Source organism: Grammomys surdaster, unplaced genomic scaffold (genome assembly GCF_004785775.1).
Source record: "Grammomys surdaster isolate TR1022 unplaced genomic scaffold, NIH_TR_1.0 185, whole genome shotgun sequence".
NCBI classification, from domain to species: domain Eukaryota; kingdom Metazoa; phylum Chordata; class Mammalia; order Rodentia; family Muridae; genus Grammomys; species Grammomys surdaster.
The window spans coordinates 11,012,436-11,033,361 of record NW_021604630.1 but is presented as its reverse complement, the minus strand read 5'-3'; the positions used below and the strand labels follow the sequence as shown (position 1 = coordinate 11,033,361).

The 20,926-nt window shown below is 41.0% G+C and overlaps 1 protein-coding gene across 1 annotated transcript in view; it reads left to right on the top strand.

Annotated features, from left to right (window-relative positions):
• The first annotated feature begins 14,210 nt into the window (after positions 1-14,210).
• The window catches only part of Tnks (tankyrase), a 144,991-nt gene continuing 138,275 nt past the window's right edge, over positions 14,211-20,926 (top strand). Inside the window, exon 1 of the mRNA XM_028768191.1 lies at positions 14,211-14,872. Coding sequence (XP_028624024.1) covers positions 14,230-14,872 — 643 coding nt within the window. The 5' untranslated portion in view covers positions 14,211-14,229. The remainder of the gene's footprint in view (positions 14,873-20,926) is intronic.

Sequence of the window (20,926 nt, the reverse complement as noted above, 5' to 3'; positions counted from 1 at the left end):
ACAGGACCCATGGTGATACATGACTGTGACCTCAGTACTGGGGAGGCAGAGGCAAGAGGAATGTGAGTTCAAGATCAGCCTTAGCTGTATACTAGTGAGACTATATAAAACAAACAAACAAACAAACAAACAAAACAAAACAAGAACTTGGAGGTGGGGAGACGGTTCAGTGGTTAAGAGTAATAATGGTTCTCTGTAGAGAGAATCATTTCTAAGCATCCCCTGCCAATAAAAAAGCAGTTGGCCAATGAGCTGAGACAAGAAACAGGAGGCCAGACACTGTCAGGGAGAGAGAGGATTCTAGGAAATAGTAAGAGATAAAGAGAAACTGGAAGACAGCCGAGAGAGCCATGGGAGAGACAGACCAAGAGATGGACTGAGGAGATGAATGTAAATCAGCAGGAGACGCTGAGGAGACACTAGGGAAGAAGCGGCAGGCACTGAAGGAGCGGTAACTAACCAAGTGGTAGACATAGAATAGTTTGAATGGTTAAATAAGTTACAAGCTTGTCAGGGAATGAGCCAAAGCTTATGACCTAGGCATTTAACAATAACTAATTAGTCTCAGAGTCATTATTGATATGAACCATGGGCCCAGAAGGAGAAAAAAAATAGATTTAAAAATTATTTTTACAGTGCTCTTCCAGAGGACTCAAGTTTGTTCGGTTCCTAGCACTTACATTTAGTGGTTCACAACTGCTTCTAAGTCCAGTTCCAGGGGATCTGAAGACTCTCTTCTGGCCTAAACACACAAACACACACACGTGTACACACACACACACACACACACACAGAGTGGGTGGGGAAGGGAGAGAAATCCTTTAAAAGCTCATTTTAAAAGGTTAAAAGTTAAAAATGAAGACGGGAGACACTAGGATAAAAGTGACTTTTTAGGAGGAAGCCAGAAGTTATAGATCTATTAAATTTGCAATGCCTTTTTGCAGCCCAAGCACAGGCATGGCTGAGGCCAGTGATGCCAAAGTCCAGAAATTAAAGAAATGAATCAAGCTTACTCTTCACAGCATAGGCAACTTAATTTTTAAATTATAAATTCGATATATTTTTAAAAACAACACTACTGATCCTATAACGTCAGGTTGGATTTCTTATTAGTTCTGAAGATGTCTGTTGTTTCTGTTGCTTTACTCTCATCTCCTTCTAGAATGTAAACATAACTGGAAATTCTGTGCCTTTACTTGTAGTTCTGCTTGAGTGGCCGGAACCACATGCCCTTGACTGCAAGTTTACATCACATAATTTATTTTCTCATTGTTCCAGCAGTGTAAAAATCAAGGTTAATGCTTGATTTTTAGGTTCTTGGTGTTTCGTTGGTTTTAGATAGAATCTAGTGTAGCCTGGAAGGATCCTGATCACCCTGCCTCAGCTTTCTAATCTCCATAACTGATGTTATGAGCATGTGGTACCACATCTGACCAGATCGGAAATCTAGGGTCTGTGTGACCTCTGTGCTTGTTAATAGGATATGGCAGAGATAGCAAGAGGGCAGAGGAGGTAGGCATGGGGACTCTCCCTGATGGGTCTTTGCTTCAGGGCCCTAATCTCATAATGAAGGCCCTGCCCTTATGATGTCATCTCTATCCAATGAGCTCACAAATAGGACTTCATGTTCACAAGGCTCCAGTCAAGCCAAAGGAGCAACGGAAAAGGGCTATCTAGGCCCAGACCGGAGTGTCTAATGGACTTTGGGAACTACAGCTGCTACTATCTGATAAGAAAACCTGCTTTCTCCTCATGGATACGCCTGCTGTTCTGTGGAATGCTGGTCCCACAAGAAACAAAACTCCATTAGGGATGACAGTGCTTACATCACCTAACCAATAAAACCTCTCTCCCTGTAAGCACTATGGTAAAGGAGCACGTGGAGAGGACGAGTGCTCTTGGTCCAGATGGCTGCTCTGAACCTTCTGGTGAGCACTGTGGCAAAGCTAAGTGAGTGGCTGATGTGCCGCTTGTCCAGCCTGTTACTACTGAACCCCAGGTGAGTTTCCTGTTCAGCTAATCACTACTGGGTTCTAGAAGCATGGTGGAAAGGATAATTTGGAAAGAGTAACTGCAACTAGTTCAGTCGGGACCACAGACCACTGACCATTGTGGACCCTTGCTGTCGGTAAGCTTATTTCTCCTATTATCACCTCTGCCAATTAAGTGTATCTGCCATTAGTTCTTTGTTAGCTTCCCTTCCTTGTTGGCTGATTTTTATTATCTGACCAAAAGCTACCTATGGGAATAGTCTCTATGAATCACCTCCACTCCACACACACTGTCTTAGAGTAGCTGGGCTATGGTGGCTACTTGCAAAGACTTTATATGCAAAAAAGGATGAATTTCATGTATGAATTTTAGTGCACATGTGGTGGCTTGAATAAGTATGGCCCCCAAAGTCTCATGTGTTTGAATGCTTGGCTCATAGGGAGCGACACTATTAGGAGGTGTGGCCTTGTTGGAGTAGGTGGGGCCTTGTTGGAGTAGGTATGGCCTTGTTGGAGGAAGTGTGTCATGGTGGAGGTGGGCTTTGAGGTCTTTATATATGCTCAAGCCATGACCAGTGACAGTCTCCTCCTGACTGAGGATCAAGATATAGAACTCTCAGCTCCTACTCCAGCACCACGTTTGTCTAAATGCCACCGTGCTTCTAGTCATGATGGTAACGGACTAAACCTCTGAAACTGTAAGCCAGTCCCAAGTAAATGTTTTCCTTTATGAGTCACCATGGTCATATTGTCCCTTCACAGCAATAAAAGCATGACTAAGACAGTGCCCAGTGACGTGTAGCCCTGCAGGCTACTGTCTACTCTTCTGTTTGATCCTGGCTTAAAGGTTTGAGTCAGTCTTTATGCACTGTTGAATTTCCTTTTTACAGTTATTGTTTTTTCCTTTTGCTCTTTTAAACCAGAAGAAAGGGCATGAATTATAAGGGGTGAATAGTTAGAAAAAAATAATCAATTACAATAGTCTATGAAGTTATGATACTATATGCGTTATTTTGTATTCTATTTTTTTTTTATTGGTAGAGGCATAGACAAGAGAAGTATAACCTCTAAGCTTGACCTTCTAGTGTATGGTAGCTCACAGGTCTTCGTAGCTTAGCAATTATTAGACATATTGGTTGATGGAGAAAGTGAGTCTCAGATTATCAGCCAAAATCACACGGTATGCAACAGAACTAACGAGGACCAGGCAAAGACGAGAGGCCAAAGCCTTGACTTCCCCTTTTCCTTCCATGCCTCAAGGTGAACAATGTATCTTCCATTACTCCCTCGGAATTCTTTCTAAATGTTTTCCCACACCTTTACATACACTCCAATTTGTTATTTGGCTAAGTCTTTATGATTTCTAACAAAGGGAATGTCTTAAATTGAATTTAAGGGCCTGATTAATTTTTATATTGCTTCTAGCTTATCACTCCTATAAATAGACTGCTGCAATAGCGTTTTGTTTTTGCTTTGTTTTGTGTTTCCCCCCAGCGTTACTTCTTTAGAGTAAGTTTCCAGGTTTCCTGTTTGAGATGGATGGCAGGCTCACACTCTTCCTCTGTGATTACCTGTGCCTTGAAAAGAAAGGAAATAACTTTGAATTTTTAAAGAGTTTCTAATTAGTTTTCTCCTCAATCTTCCTTTGTCAAGAACTCTAAGGAAACAATTAGTTGTACAAACACTGCCTTAATTCAATATCTGTGTCACTTGCTGCCGAGGCTGTCAGATGTTCGTCTTCTAACAACATTGATGCAAATGATCTTTCTGTTTCACAAGAAATTCAACGGGCATTTTTGGATGTCTTCTTTTTTCACGTCATATAGCTTCAATACGATACCAAGGTAACCAGCACTAATACACACTTTTTAGAGAGTGCATTGGTAAGAGAGGGAAGGAAGGGAAGATGAATGTAAGTAAACATTTGCAATAGAAAAGGAAGAATACAACACTTAATCCTAATGTCTGACTCGGGTCAAGTAGTTGTACCTGGTGTAGCTAAGGACCTCTCGTTATTCATTTCACACGTCCTCTACCCGAATCTCAGACGCTCACACTCCTCTTTGTGGCGAAGTTACCCAAGCTTGCATTTTGGAGAGGGATGGCCATTGTAGCCCAGAGCTAGCAAGGTCACACTAGCCTTATGACACCCTCTGTGACTTAATCCTACATTATGAATTTCCTCCACATTTCTAGACATTTCTCAATGCCATAAAGACATGCTCATTTTTTTTTCCATCTTAAAAGCCTCTTTAATGTATGCTTGTAATTGACATGAGTTTTCCTCTTGGTGTGCCTCAAGGTTTTATTACTGATTGCAGCAACTGTTGCAGAACTCCACATGTGCTGAAGTTTTTTGAAGTATGCATGTTATTTGCATGCATGTCTGGAGCTGTGTGGCTGTGTACATGCTCTCATATGTGTGTGGATGTACATGCGAAAGCTCAGAGTTGGCACTGGGAGTCTTTCTCCATCATGCTTTGTCTTATTGGTTGAAGAGGAGCCTCCTGATTGAACCCAGAGTTCCCCAATATGGCTTGTCTGCCTAATCAGCTCATATCCCCTGTGTCCACCTTCTGACCTGTGAACTTAGAGGTGGGCCACTACACCCACTCTCTATTTCCTTGGGTTCTGAAGATCTGAGTTCCCATCCTAATGTTTGGACAGCAAGTATTTTAAACATGAAGCTCTCTCCCCATCTCAAAGCATATATACTCTATCTATCTATCTATCTATCTATCTATCTATCTATCTATCTATCTATGTATCTATCTATCTATCTATCTATCATCTATCTATCTATCATCTATCTATCTATCTATCATCTATCTATCTATCGTCCACCCATCCATCTATCATCTATCTATCTATCTATCATCTATCTATCTATCTATCTATCTATCTATGTAACATAGCTCTGGCTAATCTGGAACTAACTATGTAGACCAGGCTAGCCTTGAACTCACAGAGATCCACCTGCCTCTGCTTGAGTGCTAAGATTAAAGGTACGTGCCACCACCCTAGTCTCCAAAATAAAAATATGGGTGATCCACATTTACATGAATTTATACATTAATAGGGAAAATATATTTGAAATGCCTGAAATTGGATAGAATGAATCACGATGATATTCCAATTGCCGTAACAGAATGTCTGAATACAGTTGAAACCACTTTTGATGCAAAATAACATGAGCAGGATCTATTTGTTAATAAAAACATAAACTATAAAATAAAATTATAACATAAATGTATATCCAGAATATAAAAACCCTGTCGGTTCTTTTTGTTGTTCCTTTAACCCTTTCCTTCCCTTTGTGCCAACGTTCATAGAAAAAAAAATGTATTGTTTTTGTTTGGCTTCTCTTTTAGCTGGTATTGCTCCTACTCCTTCCAAATTGCTCTCTAGCTACCTCCGTGCTCTTGTGACTTAGACTTGTTCTCCGTAGACTTGTGCTCCAGCTATTCTCTGCATTGGCCTTACTTCTCTCTCACACACTGAGGCATATCCCACATGGCTTTACCACTTCCTTGCTTTTCTTCTAACTGCTCAGCTATTGCCATGATAGTCCTATGTAAGAAATCACCCTCAAACCTAGTAGTATAAGATGTGTGTTTGTTTGTTTGTCTGTCTGTCTGTCTGTCTGTCAGTTAATTGCAGGTGAGGTATGACTATAAGTTCAGACTTGTAGTCAGCAAAGGCTCCTGTCTGCTCCACAAGTGTGTAGATTTTCTTGGGTGAGCATACTGACTGGGACCTGTTTCCTTTATTACTTGGTAAAATGCCGGAGGGCAAAAAGAAACACAAGATGCCTCTGAAGTCCAGACTCCGAACTGGTTCTGATCAGATGAAAGTCCACCTGGAGGCAGTTGCACTTACCAGACCAAGGTTACCTGATGTTATGGTGAGGAATTTATCTAGACCAGTTGGGAGCAAGACTGAGGCTGTGACGATTTTATTGAGAGCAACCAGACATTTTATACCTTTATCAGAAACAATACAATGGCACTTGCCAGGATTGATACAGTTGTAGTTGCCAGAATACAATGACGTTTGCAAGCTATACAGGATACACAGAATAATGTCGAAGACCAATTGTTCTGTCAAGCTTCCATGTTTCATTGACTTCTGAGGGAACATAGAAACACAAATCTGCCTGAACACTTCACTGCCTGAGGAACTGCATCAGCCTCTCAGAAACTGAAAGGCACATTGTACCCTGGGAGCCATGGACACTAACGTGAAAATACCTATGACACATGCCTCTCCAGGCAGGCAGGCCAGGCCAACTTCATGGTTCCCTGTACCCACCAACAGAAAGTCATGTCTTTTGAGTCTAAAGTTAAAGAGCTAGCGATCATACTTTTCTCTAGAGGACAATAAAATTGTGAGGTCACAGGGCTCACAGCAAGCAATATGCAACAGAGGTCAATAATAACCCTGCCATAGTCCTTGAATCCTTTTCTTCTCTGGTTTCTAGAACATTGTACTCTACTATTTTAGTCTAAGTTCCTCTGACTCCCTCTCCCCAGCAGTGCACTAGAATGTTTCAAGGTCAGATTTGGGGTATTTTCTCTAGCTAAGAAGTCGTTTATTTGATGATCTTATCAAGCTTCCGGTTTCAGAAGCTTTTGATATGCTGATGACTGCAGTTTGTCTTTACTCTGGTCTCTTTCTTGAACTCCAGGACCTGCTGTGCACCCATGAAAGAGTGAGTAACAATTCTAAACTTGGAAGAGTCAAAAACAAATTCTTGGTATTCTGTCCTAAATTACTCGAGACCTAACAAATAGATAACGCTTCCTACCCAGTCCCTTAGGTCAACCCTAACTACGTCACACTTGAGTCTTCTCTTTTATAAAATATTTTTTAAAATGTGTATATCTGATGCATGTGTGTAAACACCATGGCGCACACGTGAACACCAAAGAGTTTGTAGAGTTGGAAAAAATCCTCTGCAGAAAAGAGCTGAACCTCACCTCCAACACTGGCTTGATACTGAGTTACAGAATGAGGAGGGGTGAGGTTAAAACCTCAAACATCAGAGCCAATACAGTTGGCTCTAACTAGGTGTCTTCTTACTGAACAGGGCAACTGGAACCTTTGAGCTGTTGAGGGTTTCTTGTTGGTGGTAGTGCTGGTGGTTGATTTTTTGTTTGTTTGTTTGTTTGTTTGTTTGTTTTTCTTTTCTTTTCCTCTAGAATGTTTGACTCTAAACCCTAACCCTATACTACAGTGATTTTTTTTTCTCAGTCTTGGGACAGAATCTTTAGAAAGAAACATACTGACTTCCAGGCTAAGGTGTCTTCCTTTGCTCTTTATAGCCTGAAGGATTGATAAGAGGTTATTTCATTTAAGAAGTCAGTATAAAGCCAAAATCTGTAACACCTGTTAACTCCCCACTGAGCAGATGGATTTACAAAAACAAGTCAAAACAAACAAACAAACAAAAAACTTCAATGGATTGTCCTGGATATCTTATGCTAAGCAATTAAACACCAAAGTAGATACCTGAAGATAAGATATGAAGATGTGGATACAAGAAATTGCACATCCGTGTCACTTAACTCAGTTTCATTCATTGACTTCTATCAAGAAGCAGGGCTGGTTAGTATTTTGTCAACTTGACACAAGCTAAAATCATCTGGAAAGAGTCAGTCAGACTCTATGCTAGTCTGTGGATCATATTCTTGATAAAAAAAAAAAATGAATGTGGGAAGGCCCATCTTACTACAGACAGTGCCATTACTGGGCAGATGATCCTGAGTGGTATATAGAAGCCAGTCAAGCAAGCCATGAGGAGCAAGCAGTCATCAGTCCTTGAATCCATGTTCCTGCCTGGATTTCCTGCCTTGACTTCTCTTCATGATGGATTGTGAGCTGTAAGCTGCTTTGGGTCAAATTGTTTCATCATAGCAATAGAAAGCAATCCAGGGCAGACACCAAGTGAGAATCATAAGAGTACAGAGGGTGAGAGGAGCATCTGGAATGGCAAATGCCTCCCATTGCTCAAACTTTCAGCCGTAAATTCTGGCTTCAGCTGGTCTTCGCCCCAGCCTTCAGCTGGTGTTGGCATAGTTGAACAAAGGCAGTCAATCATTCTGGACTTTAGAACTATCTCTGGTCAGGTGGTTAGCCTGGTCTCTTAGACTCATGACTGTTGCTCTTCTGTTGTCTCCTGAACTTCTCCCTCTTTATTCTCTATCTAGTTAGATTTGTTAGGTTTGCAATGAGAACAAATAATCATCTTGACTTGGTGGATGTCCCAACGCTCTAATAGGGAAGTTTGGATTTTCTGGTTCCATCTCCCAGTCTATTGCTTTGCAGTTGCATTGCTCTATTCTGATTGACTATCTCTGAAGTTGTATATACCATTATGCCATTACACATGCATTCCTTGCAAATGCATTCCAGAATGTTTGGGAATTTTTCTAAATATGCTTAAGACTTCTAGGGATTTCAGATACATGTGTATATTTGGCATGAGGTAGTCTTTAATGGAGTTTACATGTGTATTCTAATTATTTCTGAGAAAAATGTTTATAAGAAAAGAAATACATTTAGTGTAAAAACTTATCATTTCTTAAGTAGAACAAACAGGTTTTTAGCCATCTCTGTTAAAATGTAGGGTGGCAGAGGCGGTACATACAGTTCATTTAGCATAATGCTTCTCTTGCAAGCTTGATTCTCAGAACTCATGTTTAAAAGGGGGCAGGGGAGGCAGATGTGGTAGCATGCATTTGTAATCTCAGAGTTAGGGAGAAGGAAATGGGCAGATCTCTGGGATCCACTGGTTAGCCAGCTTGGTCTATTTGGCAAGTTCTGGGCTGATAAGAACCTGTCTTCCAATCAAAGACTAGAGGGATGGCATCTGGGGAATGACACCTGATGTTGTCCTCTGGTCTCCACTCATATGTGTATATACATATATATGTACCCCTCCAAAATTATGGGGTAGCAAATGCATTAATCCTAAATAGTGGCAAAGTTGGAATTCATACCGAAGCATTTGACATATGGAATCCATATTCTTAACCTCTAGAGTATTCAACTGATTCTGGTATGTAAGAGATCATCTTATAAAGCAACTGAGAGTTTGCTAAATCAGCTTTGAATTATTGTCACTTTCCTATCTCAAAACAAATTTCTGTTTTAAACACTCACCTGATACAATTCATTTAATATGATGGCTGCCATGGTAACTGTTGACCCCTTTGTTGTTATGACTCATAGATTTCTGGTTGGAACTTTAGCTAAGAGAAGGTAGTAACACATTTCTAGAGAAATCTGAGCCAGTGGTACCATGGGTGTTTCTGGCCTCGGAATCTTCTCGAAGACTAAGGTAAGAAAATGGTACGGCCCTGATTAAGCTGCAGCTCTGCCTCGTATTGGTGGACTTGGCAAGGAAGCATTATACAGAGCTCCAAAGAGTAACTGGACTCCATAGATCTGAAACACGACTAGGGAACTCACATCTGGGTCAGATCAATTGGCAATACATGGATAGAATAATCAAACCAAGTTTGGCTGAGAATGAAATATGGGACCCATACCAAATGGTGTAACCTTCAAAAGGAGTTCATGTAATTACCAGGGAGAAAACCCAAATATTAGATTACATTCCACGAACAAAGTTGGATTTTTTTTCCAGTTAGCAGATTTTTTTTTTCTTTTGACAATAGTATGGCCCAGGAGAGTGCTCTGTGGTTATACTTCTAAGTCAACTGGACATGACTTTTGTGTAACTATTTTTGAAAATGATAAGATGCTACTTTACTGTGATTCTCATTTTTTGGAGGTCGGAGGGACTTATAAGAATCCTGAACTAATCAAACAAGGAAGCAAATTGATATTTCTTTAAAAATTTTAAGAATTTTGTTACATGCTAAATGGTAGCTATTTGTTCCCTATTGTCTTTGTCATAAAAGAAGTTGAGAGAAGGAAGTTGTTAATAGTGGCCATACTTCCGGTTAACGTTTTATGTGTGCCACCAGAAGGGAACAGAATTAATATTCAAGGAACACTTACAAAATAGTTAGACTTTCTCATCCTCATGGCGAAGCTCCAGTAAAGTCAGATTCTTCGGCTGAAACACATCTGCCAAGGCTAGCTGACTAATAATTGCTAGAGATACAATTCATAGTCACGTTTGTTTGACTCTAAGTTTTGCTTTTATACAGTATGCTATAGCATGCCCTCATGGAACTGTGTGTAACCACAGATTAGGTAGTGATAACTGCCCTTTAAGTCTAGAGCTCAACGTTAGTCCTCCTGAGCCCATAAACTTTATAAATACTTAATATTAAGAGCCTTTTCTGCTCTCCACCGAGGATGAAAAAAAGCCATTTCCAATTGATTGACTGCGTTTTCAGAATGTATTGCGATCAGTTTCAGGCAATTCAGTCTGTTTATTCTATCCAGCAGAGATTTTATTATTTATTTTGTTCTGATAAGCAGACAAAATAAATGCATTTTAAAATAGTTTGACCATTACTTCTTTTGGCAATATATGGGTAAACGGCCAACCGGGGGACCAGATGAGACGTTCTTTGTTTCCCTCTCAGAGAACTCTCAAGGGGCAGAAGGCAAGTTGTTGCTATCTGACATGCCGTGGTGATTCGCCTCCACTCCTGAATGCTAGCCTCTACTCGACATCAAGATGATTCAGGACAACAGTGCTGACTTAGCAATTCTGCTCTGTTGTCACCATAAGAATTTTCCAAATTTTAATGATGAAAAGAGAACTTATTTCATTGGTATTGATGGGGTTTCATATACCTTGAGGTTGATAGTAACCAACTCACAATTTATTTCTGTTGCAGAATTCTAGAACATCCAGAGGTGGCCAAATTACCAGTTCTTGCTTCATTCACCCAAACAGCACTGTGGAAACAGTGGACATGCCTTTTTACAAGTTGGATTATGGATTTCACTGTTTAGAAATGCTTTGGGTACAAGTTTTGGGAGGTGGGAGGTTGCCTACATTTCTTTTTTGGATTCTGGATAAGATAAGGAATTTAAGGCAGAGCAGTAATAACCTCCTTTATAGTTCACAAAAAATACAGTTTCTGGGTTCATTGTAAGTTTAAGTTTTGTCCATTGAAAATTTTAAGGTACTTAAATGTATTCCTTGAACTGCACAGGGATTTACAAATTTATAAATGGTCATATATATAATATCATTTGTTCACACAAAAAGAGTCAAAACTAGGAGAGTATATGTTGTGGCCTGATTTTAGTTTCACTTTGCTCTCTAATATTGCCTTACCCTTTGTCAAATGTCACTGTGGAAAAGGGCACAAATGTATAAGACACGGAATAATGTTAGACTTATAACCTGTAGTTCTAGATTTGGCGAAAACCAAATACCACTCATGTTCCTGATTTTATGACATTTAGCAGATATGCCAAAATTCACTCATTGATTGAAATGGGAATATCAGTATCATGATAATTATATTTAATAATGAATACTTGAAGCAACCATTGGCTTAGTATCCTGCTTGATGCACATTCTTTTTTCTTAAGAAAGATTCTCCATGTCTTTGCTCTATTGGAATAATGCTGTTAGTATTTGCTTACACAGTGCCTACTTGAGTAATGAACAATTGGTATGAAGTGGAGACCTCTCTGAGATTATCCCAATAATCACTGAGCATCTCCTGATGTCACGCAAAAACTATAGTAATAGGAAAGATAGAGAAGAAAATAGCTGTAGAAAATGGCATTTTGATGGTGCATTGAAGATAGAAATCACATTTTTATCTTAGTTTGGGAGAGAGGGAAGTAGAGAGTAATGGAGAGGAAAGAGCCAAACTTAAAAAAGAAAAAAGAAAAAAAAAACCATTTTCACAATTAGTTAAAATTAAGATGAAAAATAAAAGTACAAAGTTAGAATAAGAAAAAATATTAATTTTAATTAACAGTTAATCAAATGTTTTGGTCTTTCAGAAAGGAAACTAGAATGTTGGGTTAATAGCCTGCTTAAATGTACACAGCCAGGAACTGACAAAGCTTGAATTTCAATTTCAACAGTCTGAACCACCATTTAAAACTGGGATCGATCAAAGTCACAGAGCATGAGTGAAGGCTATTCCTGGTTGTCAACTTGACTACATCTGGATTGAACTACAATCCAGATGTGGAGGGTACACCTGTGATCCAGATCTTGAGGGTGGAAGACACAAGCTTCTGACATGGAATGACATACACTTTTGATCCAGATCTTGAGGCACAGCGGCCATGGACAGCTTCGGACCAGACAAGGGACGCCGTTAACCCCAGGAGACTGAGGCAAGCAGATCTAAGTTCAAGGCCAGCTTGGGACTCTGTGAGTTCCAAATCCAGTCATGGTGGTACACACATCTGGACCATACCTTCTGCTGAAGCCTACATAAGGATTGGAAGAAAGAAGACTCACTCTTCTGGGCATGCTTGTACTTACTTGCCAGCATATCCATTGGAATCTACTTCTTCAGGAGTCCAGTTTATACAGAAGACCAGCTGAAACAACTAACCTTGGGGGACTGAGCAACTACTAGATTCTTGGACTTCCCATTCACAGCTGCTCATTGTTGAGGTAGTTGGACTACAGACTGTAAGTTATTACAATAAATTTCCTTAAATAGAGACATTCAATAAGTTCCACGACTCTAGAGAACCCTGACTAATACACAGTGAGAAAACTGACAGGGAAACCTCTCACCAGACTATGAGAGTCTGTGCAGCCGACTGCCACAAATGCCAACGAGCAGAGACAGGGTGAATTTTTGAACTGCTCTACTCAGTCTGTAATCTCAGTCTGTAATCTGAGAGGACAGGATTAACATTTTAGAGACCTGCTTTACCTGTCATCTCCCAGCTAGCAAAGCAGAACAAAGAAGTCAGTCATTCCAGAGTTTGGTCCTGTAGTTGGGTGGTCTGTCAGGTCTCTGAGATTCTTGTCTGGTGTTTTTTCCCCCTCCCCCATTGCTTGCACCTGTCCCTTCTTATTCTCTGTCTAGTTAGGTTTGTTAGGTTTGTATACTCCCAATACCACTGAGTACTGCATGCCTCTCAAGGCATCCTTAGTCAGATTTAACTCTGAATAGACAAATCGAGTGTTGTGTGGTCTGACCCTGCCCCCACCTTACCCCCTTGCATAGCTGCAGCCATTTTGTTCCATGTCTGCCTGCTATTTCATATTGTTCCTGTAATACGCCTACCACCCTTTGACATAGAAAAATAGTTTGACTCAGAGAAGGGTAATGTGGCCACATCCCGTTATGTTCTGTGCATCCTGAGGTTTGTTAATCTTAAGGAATTCCACAAAGCTTTACACAGGGCCCATTAAATTAAAGGTCAATACGAACTGTTATGTCAAAAATGGCTTAAGTCAGAGCCGACCACCATGCAGAGCTTCCTGCACCTGCATATGACCTCATTGTGGTTTTTTCCTTTATAGGCTGACAGAAAAAGATGATGATTTAGTTCAGATAATTCTGAGCTATGTTCCTGATCTGATCAGTATTAGGGTATATATGTTCAACAATCCGACTCTCAGACCCCAACACTGAGTTATTGACAGTGTGTATGCGTATGGATTCCTTTCTCCGGGATTAAGTACAAATGCAATCTTAGAGAATAAGGTGTGATTAGATTATCCTTCCCTCCTGTCCTGTATCAGAATGAGACCAAAGAGATTGTAAGGTGTAGAGAGATCCAACACTGCATTTAAAAGTATTCTCAATGTGCTCATTATAGTTATGTATTCTTCAGAGCGTTTTGTATGCATTAGTTCACTTCATCCCTACAAACAATTTTGTGAGGTGGGTACTATTAATTTCATTTTCGGGCGAGGACATTTGATAGATGTTTGCACAAGTTACACTTTAATAGCTTCTTCTGAAGTGAGATACCTCAGACTGATGGTCACCTGAGGAAAGACTGAAGCAGTCCAAAGCAACTCCGCAGAAAGTGAAGGAAGGCAGAAGTTTCTCAGACAGGTAGTGGCTCGTCATAACTTTCAAATCTGCCTAGCCAGCCCGCCAGGGCGTCACAAAGCCAGTCTCTCAACTACTAAACCACGCCCCCAGGCTGGTTGCTGTCTGAGCTTCCAATACTTCCCTTCTTCTCTTGGACTCCACCCACTTCGGCAAGAATCATTTCCGGGTATGTCGGATCCTGATTGGTCCAGAATCCGGAAGTGAGGGCGGGCGGTGGCGCCGTTGCCGCAGTGACAGTACGGGGGAGTGGGAAGATGGCGGCGTCGCGTCGCTCTCAGCATCATCACCACCATCATCAGCAACAGCTCCAGCCTGCCCCAGGGGCTTCGGCTCCGCCACCGCCACCTCCCCCGCCGCTCAGCCCGGGCTTGGCCCCGGGACCCACCCCTGCCTCCCCTACGGCCGGCGGCCTGGCGCCCTTCGCTTCCCCGCGGCACGGCCTGGCGCTGCCGGAGGGGGATGGCAGCCGGGACCCGCCCGACAGGCCGCGATCTCCGGACCCGGTGGACGGCGCCGTCTGCACGGTGGCTGCTACGGCCGCTGTCCCGGCAGCTTCCGCCGCCGTCGGGGTCGCTCCCAGCCCAGCCGGCGGCGGCGGTAACAACTCCGCGTCGTCCACTTCTTCCCCGACTTCATCTTCGTCTTCCTCCCCATCCTCCCCTGGCTCGAGCTTAGCGGAGAGTCCCGAGGCAGCCGGAGTTGGCTCCACAGCAACTTTGGGACCCGGGGCGGCGGGCCTGGGCCCGGGGGTCCCAGCCGTAAGTGGGGCCCTGCGGGAGCTACTGGAGGCCTGTCGAAATGGGGACGTGTCCCGGGTGAAGAGGTTGGTGGACGCCGCGAACGTGAATGCAAAGGACATGGCCGGTCGAAAGTCTTCTCCCCTGCACTTCGCAGCAGGTCAGAGACTTTGGAATTGTGTTTTACGGGTTTTGGAGCAGAGGGAGGGTGATCGGACTAGGACAAAAAAGTTACAGGTTGTAGTGGGACAAGTAGGGGCTTGGTGGTGCTTCTTTCACACCTCTCCCGGAGAACTGAAGTTTAGTGCCTGGGTGCTGGGTGTTTGCAAGGGGGTCGAGGTGTGAATTCACTTTTTGACGTTTGCAAGAGTGGTACTTGAACTTATGCAAACTCTGTGTAGTGGTCAACCCTGGCTGTGGGCATACTTAAAACTTTTTCAGTTCAGAGTGTGTCCGAGACAAGTTGGATTTGAGTAGCTTTAGGAACAGCTTTGTCGTTCGTGGGCTAGTTGATTTTGTTTTTACGACACGGCTTTGTCCCTCGAGGACGGACAGTCCGGGCCAAAAGAAGTGTACGGTAACTCAACAAGTGTTTAAGAATCTCTCATATTCTTAAGTAACACAACGAAAGACAATGGAGTTTGTGAAACGCCACCTTTTCTAAGAAGTCGACTATCTGTGTGGAAAGACTACCGCTGGCCAGTCGGAGACAATAGTTATAAGGGTACTGTGTACTTTATGATAAGGGAGAGAGAGAGAGAGATTGTGTATTTCTTTTGTCTCAGCTAGCTCATTTTCTTAGAGACAAAGATGATAGGTTGTTTGAGGATTTAGCAAGAAGTCTGTGGCGGGGAAACCCTCCACATAGGCACTGATTTCTAAATGCTTGCTGAACTTTACTTTTTTGCCCCTCCCCCTTCTAAGTAGCTGTTTTCTTTTAGAAACACAGAATATTTTTTATAAAACACAGAAATGTAGAACCAAAAGGGTCATAATCTCATTGCCTTGATACTTTTATTGATTTTTTTTTTAAATAAAGATGATTAGGTTATGTACTTTAAAACATTACCTTTGAAGTGTGTACTTAGACATTTATTATAAATTCAGATAGGACAGAAAGATACAAAATTAAAAGACACTTTTAAAAATAAAGTATCAAAGACTTCGCTTTTAAATGTTAGTTTTTCTTTTTAAAAAATTTTGTTTTTGTTTTCATGAGTACATGTGTGTGTTTGCCAGGTGTGTGTTTGTCTGTGTGTCTGTGTAGGGACAAGAGGGCAACTCCCTGGAGCTGGAGTTACATGTAGTTGTGGGTCACTCAGCATGGGTGCTCAGCTACTCTAGAAGAGTAAGCAGTGCTTAACGTGAGAGCATCTCTCCAGCGCCTTCTCTGTCTTGAGATGCTGTCTCAAGACCAGGACTTTGGTTTTGCTGGGTCAGCACTCCACTGCTGGGCTACATACACCTGCAGCTCCTCTTGCTGTATGTTTCAGTGGGTGTTCCTCCTTCAGTTCTGTAAACTCAAGCCTAGAACTTTATGTATTTTTTTATATAACTTGACAGGTACTGCGATTCTCATTTTACAGTTGATGAAGTGAGGCCCACATGTTTAAGTCAGTCTAGTTCACAGGCAAAGTTAGTGAAACATTGATGTTGAGTCAGCAGTTTGACATAACGCTTAAGCTATAATCTATACTTGGGTTTGTAATTGCAGTGCACAGTTCCTAAGTTACTTGGTGTTTGGGGGAGAAAGTAGTATTGGGACTCATGGAGAAGGATAGCTGTTAGGTTGTGGGGTGGTTTTTTGTTTGTTTGTTTGTTTTTTGTTTTGTTTTTTAAAAACTTAGCCATTGCTTAGAGTTTATGTTGTTGCAGTTTAATCTGAACTTGAAATGGGAACTCTACCGTCCCTTGTGTGTGTGTTTGTATAGTCTTCCACTTAGCTTTGGCAAATGGTGTCTGTGATTCGTTAATGAACAGTGATGTGCCAGCCTTTGGAAGTGGACAGATTACTGGATCTATGCTGGATATTAGACAGTAACTTGAGTGTGGTGAACTGGCTTATAAGTCGGCTTTCATCCAAGTAGATGGCAAGTCAAGGCTCTTGATTTATATGAAATAATGTTTCTTTTTCTTGTCTTGCTTTTCTTTCTTTCCTAGTTCTCATTCATTTTCTCTGTTTCTTGAGACAGGTCTGGCCCGGCTCAAGGTTCTTCTGCCTCAGCCTCCCAAACCCTAGGATTTCAGATATGTACTACTACACAGTTTCTTGTTTTGAGGCTAAATGAAAGGTGTAAGTCTGATTTAATAAATCATCTGAGACTGTTTATTTTCTAAATCCGAGTAATACGTTGTCTCACGAATGTAAGCATGCTGCTTACAGCTATCTCCGTATCACTCCACTTAGTTAGCATTGTTCCACACAAAAGATGGCTTGTTTCCCGTCAGGGCTTGTCTTCACCACAGGTTACCTGGAGTTTGTGTACTCACATTAGACTGCAGACAGCCTATGTAGCTACTTTGCAGTTAGGAGGGTCTAACCTTGATCAGCTTTTCTTTTCTTTTCTTTTCCCCCCAGTTCTTTAGCTTCTTTGTGGCAAATAGACAAACCGATAATTATCAAATTCTCCAGTAAAGGCATTCTCTAGTTAACCTATACTGTCATATGTGTATAACATTAAAGCTTACATGTAGTATCCATTAGCTGTAGGCTGAGTAGCTAAACATTCTTGTTAGTTGACTATTAGTTGACTGTTATTATAGTCATTGTTTGTCCTGGAATAGCTTTTTCAAGGATAAGAAGTAGGCAAAGGTCTTCTTAGATGAAAAATTTTAAAAATTATAGTTAGTAATAGTTCCAAATGTGTTAAATACTGGCAAAACTTTGGGGTGGCAGATAATTCTTAACTTTATAGAGCTTACTGTGTAGTGAGAAAGTTTAAAGAATAATAACAAAACCTCAAAGTGTAACTTGTAGGAGTGTGTTGTATCTTTTGGAGTATGTAGACAAGGCTGTTAGTTCTGGGTTTGGAGCAGTCTGGAAATCCTTCCCTTAAAACAGATTTTTTAGTTTCGGTTTGTTTTTGAAAACAGGGTTTTACTCTGCAACCCTGTCTGCCCTGGCTGTTTAAACCAGGCTGGCCTGGAGCTCACAGAAGTCTGCCTGTCTCTGCCTCTGGAGTGCTGGCATTCTGGGTGCGCACGACATTGGCTCATCAGTGAGAGTTTTTTAAGTACCAATTTAAAGTGGAATTATCTTAATTTATTTTCTACTAGCAATGTATTTTTTACTAACTGGTATAATTTTGGTGAAATTTCTTTTTACTGAAGAGTTCAGATGACATTTTCTTTTGAGGGTTCAAACAGTTTTGAGATCTCAGTATTTATTATTCATTTTTAAAGCTTAATTTTAGTTTTTAACTTTTATGTGTATATGTGTGTATTTATATATGGGCATGTGGTGTATGTATGTGTGTGTGTGTGTGTGTTTCCTCTGAGGGTGCTGGATCCCCTCAGGCTGGAGTTGTAGGTGGTTGTGAGCTGTGTGAAGTAAGGGGTGACAGGGGAACTAACTTGGGTCCTCTGGAAAAGTAGCAGACACTTTTAACCACTGACTCATCCTTGTAGCCCCTCACAGTATTTACTTTTTCTCTCTTCTCTCCTCTCCCTTCTTTCTTTTTTCTTTTCTTTTCTTTTTTTGAGACAGGATCTCTACATATCTCTGGCTGTCCTAGAATTCATTCACTTTTAGATCAGGTTGGCCTTAAACTCACAGAGCCTCCATCATGCCCAGCATACTATTTACTTTACATTGAAGATGCTTGATGTAGGTTTCTGTGTAGTTAATTAACATACTACTTGTATTGTCCTATATTATAAGGCATTTTAGTATCAAGGATAGCCAAAGGTAGAATGTCTGTCAGTTTTGTTTTCTTGATTTGGATGGACCCCTTGCAGCACATACCCCACAAAAGTTACTCAACTCCAGATCTTGATTTTTTTCATAAATACAATGCTAGCTCCCCCACCTCCACTCCCTTCCAGTACAGTTGTTTGTTTAGCTAAGTACTTTAACCTGTGGTAAAAAGTAGACCAAGCGCTTCAGTCTTGGAGTGGGAATCTGTGCAGTCTGGGCCTCTCTGATTTTTACTTTGACAACAACCTTGATTTGGTTGGTTAAGTTACCTTATTTGGTTCTCATTTTCTTAAGAGACAGTCTTCTTACTTTAGGTTAGGTTGGCTTCCTGATGCCCCTGCCACAGCCTCTCAGGTGCTGGGATTACAGGCAGTGCCACAGGCACAACGTCTCAGGATTGAAAGGTCTGATTGTGGTAGAAAAAAAATTGCAAATTTTTCCTAGACTTAAAATTGCTGGTTAGAAATGGGTTTGTTTGTACCTTGTGTTTTCTAAAACTTGCGCATGTTCCTTACAGTTCACAGGGAGCTTTGAGATTGGGAGATGCATGAGGTGTTTTTTTCTTTTGCATCAATGGTTTTACTCTTTGGAAGCGAATGGTTTAAAGAAGAAATTAGCTGTTTGATGACATTACAAATACACCTCCAATAATGGAAAAAGTAACAAGCAAACTGTTATCTAAGATTGCTCATATTTCTGCCTTATACTGTCTGCCGAAATTTCCCTCTATCTCTCAGATTGTTTAAATGCCTGGATTGCAGACAATTGAGTAGGTGTCCCAAATAAGCAGAGTTTTGATGCATACAAATACCCCAGACACTTGTCACTACAAAATCAGGAAGTTCAGTTTTCTGGGATTAACAATTATGTTTTAAACGTTCTATAAATGGAATCATATGCAGTTCACACCTGCCTCTCCCACCCCCTATAATAGGTCAATAATTCCTATATGCTCAGTAGATTTCCTTATATCAGTGTGCTACAACCAGGCTTCTTTCTGTTGATGGGCTCTTAGGCTGTTTTCCGTTTTGACATTATGAATAAAGCTGTCATGACATGCTTGGTCAAGACTTTTCCACTTTAGAATCTTTAAAAAATTTTAAACTTTTGATTCTTTTGTGATGCTTAAGACAATCATTCTGTATACAGTCGAACAAAATATTTTATCTTTTTAATCCTCATCTTACAGTGATCTTTATTTTAAATAATTTTATTTTCATTGTACTTTGTGTACATTATTGTTAAGAAGTAGGACAGATATATTTTAAGTAGCGTAGGTCAACACCAGGTCAGAATAATTGTTATCACTGTCCTTTACTTCCTAGTACTGACACACTGGAAGCTAGAATTTGTCCCCCTGGGATGTGCTCCGGGACATAACAGTGTTGACCTATGATAGCAATGCCTTCTGCAGGACCTGCCAGCTTGAGGCTGCTTTCCATGTTTATATACATATACTTTTTAAGTGTAAAATAATGATGAAAAGCATAATGTATTTAATACATCAAGCTAGTAACTTAGTATTACCAAGTCTATGTACTGTATGCAATTGTTATGGTTTTGTATAATAGGGACAGTACAGGTACACCACACTGAGTTTGTTTACACCAGAATCATCACAGAACAGAGAAGTAATGCATTGTGACGTCACGGTGGCAGTGATATCACTTCATGATAGTTTTTAGTGCTATTATGACCCTGTCTCTGTCATGTGATTTGGTCTCTCCTTGACCCAAAACTGTATTCAGCTTGTGACTATATACTAGATCATTGGTGTCACCCTAGAGGCTGCCTTTCCCTGCAACTTGCTTTGTTGTCTAGCATCAGGTACAACAGAATATTCAGTTTTAGGTTTGACTTTTCTAAGAAGTTGGAGGATAAATGTCTCTTTAGCCAGTGCTTTAACGTGGGTCCTGCTGGTCTGCCCTCACTAATGTAACAGTTGCTGAGAGACAACGGCTAAGATTTGCAAATGCGTTTCTAAGCACGTTTGTCTGTTTTTCTCTTTACTAGATTACTTTTACCTTACGTGGTGTGGTGTGGTAAGGTTGACACCAGTGCTCATCCATGTGTACGTGTATTCCACCAATAGTCCTACCCCAGCTCAACATCATTCAGTTAAAAGCAACTAGTAGATTCCTAAATATTTATGATTTATTTGTAAGTCAGTTGGACTGGTATTATGCAAGTGTAACATTCGGGTGGTTCATTAGTTGTAAACATTTCTCATATTGCTGGAAATCTGAGATCAGGGTCCCAGAAGGGTGGCTTCTGGTAAGAGCTGTCTTCTGAGTTGCT